This window comes from Ailuropoda melanoleuca, chromosome 15 (assembly GCF_002007445.2).
Source record: "Ailuropoda melanoleuca isolate Jingjing chromosome 15, ASM200744v2, whole genome shotgun sequence".
Classification (NCBI taxonomy): domain Eukaryota; kingdom Metazoa; phylum Chordata; class Mammalia; order Carnivora; family Ursidae; genus Ailuropoda; species Ailuropoda melanoleuca.
In genome coordinates this window covers 74,732,585-74,741,111 of record NC_048232.1, presented here as the reverse complement: position 1 = coordinate 74,741,111, position 8,527 = coordinate 74,732,585, and the positions used below count along the sequence as shown (strand labels likewise).

General features: G+C 53.1%; 1 protein-coding gene across 2 annotated transcripts in view; it reads left to right on the top strand.

Annotated features, from left to right (window-relative positions):
- Nucleotides 1–20: 20 nt before the first annotated feature.
- OGFOD3 (2-oxoglutarate and iron dependent oxygenase domain containing 3) overlaps nt 21–8,527 on the top strand; it is a 23,383-nt gene continuing 14,876 nt past the window's right edge. For both annotated transcript variants that reach the window (XM_019807162.2, XM_002926431.4), the window contains exons 1-5: nt 21–153; nt 1,916–2,133; nt 5,788–5,863; nt 7,004–7,046; nt 8,373–8,437. In XM_019807162.2, coding sequence (XP_019662721.1) covers nt 80–153; nt 1,916–2,133; nt 5,788–5,863; nt 7,004–7,046; nt 8,373–8,437 — 476 coding nt within the window. In that variant the 5' untranslated portion in view covers nt 21–79. The remainder of the gene's footprint in view (nt 154–1,915; nt 2,134–5,787; nt 5,864–7,003; nt 7,047–8,372; nt 8,438–8,527) is intronic.

Below are 8,527 nucleotides of genomic sequence, written 5' to 3'. Positions count from 1 at the left end.
TCGCGCAACCTCTCGCGGCGCTCGTCCCGAGCTTGGGGCAGTTCTTGCGTTCGGCTCGGTTCCCCAGCGGCCTGACCCGATGGCGCCTCAGCGGAGGGGTGCGCCCAAGGCGCCCGAAGGCAGCGGAGCGGCCGAGCGCCGGCGCCAGAGCAGGTACCGAGCACCGCGAGGAGGGGCGAGCTGCGGCGGTGGGCGTGGCGTGGTCGCGCGGTGGGCATGGCCAGATCAGAGGGCGTGGCCTATCGGGGGCGTGGCCTGCAGTGTAGCTGTGAGGCGGCCTCGTGAGCGCGTGCTGCGCTGCCGGCGCGTGGGATTCGGACTCCCGACGGAAACTCGGGTCGGAAACCTTCCCTGGCCCGGAGCCTGTGTGCAGAGGCTCCACGCCCGGCCTCCCGACACGGACGGGCTCCGAGGCCCCGTCGTCCCGTCCCGGTGTGCTGTCCTTAGGGCTGTGGACCAGGAGGGCCGTCGGATGGATGCCCAATGGACGAATAAGTGACCGGCTCGTCACGCAGCCTTCCAGGGGTTTCTCCCCAAAGCTTTCAGAGCCGGGGCGTGTTTTAATCGCTCCAGGACGAATCACTGAGCCCCAGTCGTTGCCCAGACGCCACGGACCTTGCTCGGAGACTTGGAAAGCAGCCGCCTTCTGTTCTGGAGGGACTCTCTGGGTGCAGCTCGCGCCAGCTTACTCCAAACAGGGGTGCTCACCTTGAACAGACCTCGAGGGGGTATTGCATCTGAATCTGGCCCAAGATGCAGTTTCTTCTTCTTTTGTGTCTCTGTGCCTCCCCTCTGCCCCTTTCAGAGTCAGCAGCCACGCTGTGGGAGAGGTGTCGCCAGCAGCTCTGCCTCCAGGCTCGGGCTCCAGTCACTTCCTGCTGAGATGGGCTGGCCGTCTCCCTGCCTTATCTGGAATTTTGGGGGAAGAGAAATGATGGCCCCACCGGTGTAAGGTGTCCACCCCGGTCTAATTAGAGAAGGCTGGGTGGCATGGAGGCTGGACAGCAGTAGTGGTGGGGAATGTTTTTGAGGTGGGCAGACCCCCCCCTTCCCCTTCCGGTCTATGATCCCTGTTTAAAAGGATCATGCTGTGTCCTCCTTGGGGTTTATTTATTGGAATTTGTTTTATTCATAAAGCGGTGCAAGGGCTTGAGGGACATATAAAAATAGAAGTCAGACTCCTTGCTTTTCAGGAATTAATTACATACTTGAAGAAACGGGCACACCTCCTTAAAGGGGTGGCTGATCTTTTCTATTATTTTTTGCGAGTTCTTTGAGGCCTATAGTCACCAAGTCTTTCCTAAACAACAGAGTACACAACTTCCCAGTTACACATGTGCACACACACAGACACACCCATGGGCACATACGTGGATACACATGTGTGCATACGCACACATGCATGCAACTTCTGCATGGCAGTGAGGGGTGTAGTTAACCCAGGTTGTGCAAAAAAGTGTCTTAATTGTGAATCATTTTCATTGTGCTTGTATTCTCTTCTTGGCTGGCTTGTGGTTTTAGTGAAGTGGGCTTGGCTCACACTTAACTCCGTTTGTGTCCTGTATGTGGGCATGTGCCCTGGCACATGGTTTGGGGCAGTCTGTTTCGGTTGCAGGCAATGTGATTGGCAACACAGATTCGGGTTCTCTGTGGGCCTGGCTGGGTTAGAAGGGACGCTGGCTGGCAGCTCATCTTGTTGCCAGCACGGGTCAGATGGGGCTGGGGGCTGCATTCCCCACCACATCCTCTCAGGCTGGCGAGTGCCCCTGGATTGGCTGAGAGTAGCTCTCACTTCTGTTAATGCAGAACAGTTTAAGGCTTGCTGTAACTAAGTGTGCGGTTCCTGGCCATCATGGTCCGTCTTTTCAGCACACACGGGTGCTTTTGGGTGATGGCTGTTGTGTTTTGTCCTCAGCGCAAAGAGTGTCCGGGCCCCGCGGGAGGTGCAGAGGAAGTGGCTGAAAACCACCATCCTGGGGGCCTGTGCCGTGCTTGCTGGGCCGCTGCTCTGGAGCTGTCTGGGGGGTGATGATGGCGTCACTGAGGTCCTGGCTCACCGTGGCGAGATCCTGCCAGGCAGGTTCATCGAGGTGCCCTGCTCGGAGGATTATGACAGTCACCGAAGGTTTGAAGGTAGGTGATGCTGCCGCAGCCTGGGAAAGAGCAGCATGTCGACAGGGAATGCGCTGCGTTTGAGATGCGTCGGTCTTTTGCTGCAGTGAATTGGTGGGAATCAGACTGAAAGTGGTGTGGGGGCCCAGGGTACGGGCAAACTTTCCCTCCTTCAGTGCGTTAACCCACACCTGGACTGGGAAATGCAGAGGCAGGCCTGCCGGTCACTGAGGCTAGCATTTTACCAAGGTGCCCCACGCTCTGATGGAGAGATGGTTTGCCTGGAGGGACATAACAGAATTGGAAAGGTAAGGATGAGAAAGTTGAAACCAGAAAAGGCATTGGGCATAGACCATCATAAAGTGTCGTCACTGCAGAAAATGTCGCAACAAGAAAGGTCACTACCGGGGGCGCCTGGGTGGCTCAGTTGGTTAAGGGTCTGCCTTGGGCTCAGGTCATGATCTCAGGGTCCTGGGATCAAGCCCTGGGTTGGGATCCCTGATCCGCGGGGATCCTGGTTCTCTCTCTCCCTCTGCTGCTCCCCCGCTTGAGTGCTCACTTTCCCTCAAATAAATTAAATCTTAAAAAAAAAAAAAAGAAAGAAAGAAAGAAAGAAAAAGAAATGTCACTACCAGAAGCCCTTCCCCAGGTTGAGTGTCCCATCCCGGTAGGGGGAGGGCAGGGGGGGCGGTGCCCAGAGGTACCCGTGGAGTTCAGCACCCCGGAGAGCGCATGACTCCTGGCACCAGTCGGCTTTATTTCCTGCACATTTCTTGCTGCTGGGAGCTTTCTCTCTTTTAAAAACCTAGCCTGCACGACTGGGTCTTAAAGACAGAATTCTGTCAATTTTTTCATTGAGAGCAGTGCCGTGGACCTGAACTGGGAAAAGACTGCTGAGTGCTTCCACCGAGTGGTGCCCGAGCCGGGGCTCCTCCTACCTCACCCGTGTGGGTGCCCTTCCTGTCTCCCTCAGCCTTTCCCTCTCCCGTCCCAGCTTCCAAGAAGGTATTTCTCGGCAGTTGGAACTGAAGTTTTTCTTCTCACCCGCTTAATAATTTAGCAGCACTAAAAGTTTGCACGAAGGCAGGGGGCGCGGAATGGGGAGTCACTATTATTTAACAGTGCAGTGTTCCATTTCGGGAAGCAGAAAAAATTCTGGAGATGGACAGTGATGATGTTGGCACAACACTCTGAATGCAAAATGGTAAATTTTGTATTATGTGTATTTGCCACCATACCAAAGAATAGTTGAGGTGTATTTAAAGCTTCTGGACTTCTCTCCTGTGCATCAGGCTGGGGGGGGCTCCCGATGAGACGGAGGCTCCGGCCCCTGGGGGCTGTCTGGGCAGAACGCTGCACTGTGTGTTAGTGGAGTGTATGCTCGGGCACGTGCACTGATGAGTCAACTTTGGGTGGAAAATTCACTTTTCCACCCAAATTATGCTCTTGACCCTTACGTTGAACATACTGTGTCACTGCTGGGATTTCAGAATTCATGGGGTTTTGGTTCTCTCTTTAAAAAAATCGATTTCTGGGGCGCCTGGGTGGCAGAGTGGTTGGGCGTCTGCCTTCAGCTCAGGGCGTGATCCCGGCGTTCCAGGATCGAGCCCCACGTCAGGCTCTTCCGCTGTGAGCCTGCTTCTTCCTCTCCCACTTCCCCCTGCTTGTGTTCCCTCTCTCGCTGGCTGTCTCTATCTCTGTCAAATAAATAAATAAAATCTTTAAAAAAAAAAAATCGATTTCTAACCTAACCGCGTTGTAGTTCGATAATATAATCTGTATGATGTAGGTCCTTTGATATTGGCTCGGACTTCCTTTTTCTTTTTTTTTTTAAAGATTTTATTTATTTATTCGACAGAGAAAGAGACAGCCAGCGAGAGAGGGAACACAAGCAGGGGGAGTGGGAGAGGAAGAAGCAGGCTCATAGCCGAGGAGCCTGATGTGGGGCTCTCCCATAACGCCGGGATCACGCCCTGAGCCGAAGGCAGACGCTTAACCGCTGTGCCACCCAGGTGCCCCCTGGACTTTCTTTTTTTAAAAGTCTTACTCATTTCAGAGAGAGAGAGAACATGTGGACATGCTCACGAGGGGTGTGGGGGGCAGGGGGAGAGGGAGAGAGAATTGCAAGGAGACTCCGAGCTGAGCCTGGAGCCGGTTGTGGCTCGATGTCACGACCCTGAGATCATGACCTGAGCTGAACTCAAGAGTCAGACACTCAGCCGACTGAGTCACCCAGGCGCCCCACAGACTTTCTCTCTGACATGTTTTTGTTAATGTTCTACATATACCTGAAAAATGTTTTCTAATGGTTGCATGCAAAGTTCTGCGTGATTCTCATCTCCTAGTCATGTGTACAAACCCTTGACATCCTCATGGATTTCTGTCTCCTTTGTCCGTCAGTTACTGAGAGAGGCGTGCAGGAATTCCCACTGTGACAGTGGGTCCGGCACCTTCTCCTGACTGGTCTCCGTGCCGGTTGTTTCATAGCTGAGATGATACGATCTGGTGCTGTTTGTCCTATCTTCATCCTCCCGGTGAATTGTTCTGTCACCTCTAAACATGACCCTATTTTTTCCCTGTAATGACTCTTTTGTCTTAAAGCACAGTAGTTCTACAGATACCACTCTCCAAGCTTTCTTTTGGTTATCACGCATTTGCTTTTATTCTTTCCCTTTCTGGGTCATTACGTTTAGGGAGCAACCCTTACAAAAAGCATGCATGAAAAACACCTGTATCAGTGGGATCGTATTTGGCCTCCTAGAACCAAGGCACCCCTCCCCTGATGACCCCCAAGTAGAATTTTGTTTTTCCCACACCACAAGGTGCAGAGAAAGGCCCCCCAGACTGTCCTGGTGCTCTGTGAGCCCCGCAGCACTTACACTCGGTGTGTGGGTCACATGGTCCCGGGACAGTCACTCCACCTCCAGGCACCAGGCTCACATTCCAGACAGGAAGGGGGGAAGAAGGATGAAAAGCTAAAGGTCAGCCAGCCCAGCCTGTCCTGAGAGTGTCCCCCAGCTCTATCTCATCGGCCAGGACCGCAGGAGGGAGCTGGCCCGCCCCGTGTGCCAGAACACCAGGGGTTTGCTCAGCCCGTCCGTCTCGGATGCTTCGCCTCATCCTGGACCCACCACCTGAGCCTGGCCCTGGCGCCGTCCGAGCTTCTCTACCCTCCCGCCCCTCAGCAGCCGCACATCCCGGTTGAGAGAGACAGAGGGAGTGCTGGGTGGGACACATGGTTGGCACCTTCTGGGGCAGCATTCAGTTGTCCCTGAAGGGCTTTCTCACGGGGGCTTAGGAAGGCTGGACCTGTGGTCCCAGACTGTCGTGGATACTGCCTCTGGGCTTTGCAAGGGTCAGCAGAGTGCTTCCTGAGTGTCCTGTCTGGTGTGGGGCCACCAGGAACGTGCTGTGTCCAGCCAGCTGTCGGTATGTCCCGCAGAGGCTGCACTTACACCAAAACGGTCACTGTTGCTTCTCTGAAATTCACACCTACGTGGGTGCCCTGTATTTTATTTGCCAAATCTGGCCCCCTAATCCTGTGGAAGGCACGGCCCCACCCCACAAAATTCCCCTGGGGAGGGCCACCTACAGGTAAGTCCTCAATGAATGCAAGTGGTTTTGTCGTTGGGATTCAGCATAGGGTCGGCATCTCATTCTGGCTTCTCTCTCCAGGCTGCTCCCCTAGGAAGTGTGGCCGGGGGATCACCGACACCGTCATCACCAGGGACGAAGCCCAGCGGATTCGCAGGTATCCAAGCCTCTTCTGTCCTGGACAAGCAAGAAAGTGGGGCTTTCCAGGAAGCAGACAATTACTAAAAAAACAATTTAAAGAAATGCATTTAGAATTCTGTAAGAATTTCCTTGTGTGCTTCCAAGGGCAAAAGTAGGCTTTTCCGGTTTCCAGGAGAAAAGGCTGTTGCCTTCAGTGATGCTGTTGCTGAGGCCTAACTCCTCTTCAGGAGAAGTGGTTCTGACCTGGATAGGTCGTCTAGGGAGGTGCTGCCTTCTCAGCTGTTCGGGGAGCCCGGTGGGCACCTGTGTAGACACTCCCCCCTGCAGCAGGGTGTCAAGAGAGAGCAGTTCAGTCTCTGTGCCAGAACCGGCTGGGGATTAGCCCTTGAGCCAACCAGCTGTGACTCAGGACAGGGCAGGGAGTCTTACTCAAATGCAGTTGACACTGGATTTTTCTTTGTTGGGGTTTTTGAAAACAAGATCTTAAAGCTTTGATTTTGCAACAAATTGTTCAGACACAAGAGCTGTTCAGACACATGTGCGAGGTGGAGCAGCGTTTGGCCCTCAAGCTGCCTTCGGCCTATGTGCCCAGCTGCCTGTCCCAGCAGGGAGACGTTCCTCCTGTTTTTAGATAACAGTGTAGGGGCTCGTTGGGCCGGAGTCACTGGAATCAGGGGTTGATCCGTCCCCAGGTCAGTTTTCCGGTTGGTTGTGATTTGTCTGGTAACGGTGCTAGAAGCTCTCGTGTCTTCGGTGAGGCCGGCGATCCTGTCAGGTCCAGCACAGGCCACCACGGCGCCTCTGCCCCCCAAGCTGGTGATTGCAAAGGTTTCCCCCGCAGTCCGTGATGGCCAGGACGGGGACCCAGTGGGAGTGGCTCAGCCCATTTGGGTGGGCACCAGCTCTCGGTGCTAAAGATGGAAATTAAGCCTAGTTGTTTCTAAACTGCTGTATTTAATTAACAAGGTGGTAAGGAAGTATTGCCATTTACTCATTTAGCTTTGAAAATTGAGTCCTTTGGTCTAAACGTGTTTATATCATAAATATCAAATAATCTATTAACATTACATGAATCATGCTGGTTGTTATTTGCCTAGATATATCACAGACAATTCTACTAACTAAATCCTGATTTTTAATGACCTTCCCCCCACAGCATAGCCGAGAAGGGGCTGTCCCTGGGAGGATCTGATGGAGGGGTGAGTTCCTACTTCAGTTTTCTTTCTCCCCCTTTAACCTGCTCTCCGTCCAAGGGCAAAGAGGTACTGGATGTGCAGGGCCCTTGGGTGTCCCCCACCTCCCCCCACATCACCAGCGTGGACTGCCATTACGTGGACCCAGATCAGTCTTCATGTTTGAAAGTCCTGGGAAGATTAGTTTACGAACTTTGCTAGAATTTCTAAGTATTTCTATGATTATCTACGTGACTTTATTTTATTCTGCAAAATTTTCCCTGGAGTTCCGAAAATTAAGCTCCTTTTATTTCAGTTTGGTTTGATTCAGGGGTAGCATTTATTAAAGACCCATTTGTGTGTGGACTCATCTCGTTCTTTGTTGGGAATTCCCTCAGGAAGTTGTCTTGCAGCAAAGGGGCCAGATTTGATGCCTTTAAGTTCAGTGAACATTTATTAAGCTCAAATTATGTTCAAACCCCTGGGGTGGTCACTATACCAATGAGGAGAAATATAGTAGCTTCCAGATAGCGTAAAAATGATCCATTCTGGTGACCTCTTTTCCCAGACATGGGGAAGGACCCGCAGAGGTGGGGTGGGCAGGGCTGCAGAACACTTTGACGTCCCTTTAGAAAGGGAGGACCCAGCAATTCCACTTCTGGGGATTTACCCAAGAGAATGAAAGCATCTGTCCACCAGACTTGTCTGCCAGTGTTCAGGGCAGCTTTATTTGTAATAGCCCCAAACGGGAAACAACCCACATGGTTGTGTTACCCCAAACCACGGTGTGTCCTCAGCAATAAGGCGGGGTGGATGTCTGAGGACACAATGGTGTGAGCGAACCAGAGTGGTTACGCTGAGTAGAAGGAGCCAGACCCAAAAAGAGTGCATCCCACATGATTACATTAACGTATAATTTTAGAAAATGTGCATCAGTCTGTGATGGCAGGAAGCACATCAGTGTTTGCCTGGGTGGGGAGGGGTGGGGGGAGAGAGGCAGGAGGCAGGATGGCAGAGGGGTACAAGGACGTTCTGGGATGTGGTTGTTATCTTGATGGTGATGGTGGCTCACGGGTATGTGACATCAAAATTTATCAAATTGTGCTGCTCATCTGTCCGTTACACCTGCACAGGGCTGAAGGAGGGAGGATGGGTGGTGTGTGACTCGGCTGGCGGAGTTCACAGGTCTGTGGACTGTTTTCAGAAAATCAGACTGGGCAGGAGAGAAGATCTGTCCTGCATATACCCTGGGTCCACCGTCTTGAAACCCAGCATCACCTGCCTGACCCAGGGTGAGGGTGGGATGGATCTCAAAACCCCTGCTACCCTGTGCTCTCTGCACATCTTTTCCAGGCGTCCATCCTGGACTTGCACTCAGGAGCCCTGTCTGTCGGGAAGCACTTCGTGAACCTGTACAGGTGAGAGCCCAGAGGGGCTGCAACCCTCACTGCGCAGCTGTGCATTTCTAAGCGGGAGCTGGGGGGCGTGGCCCTGCTTAGCGGGGGGGG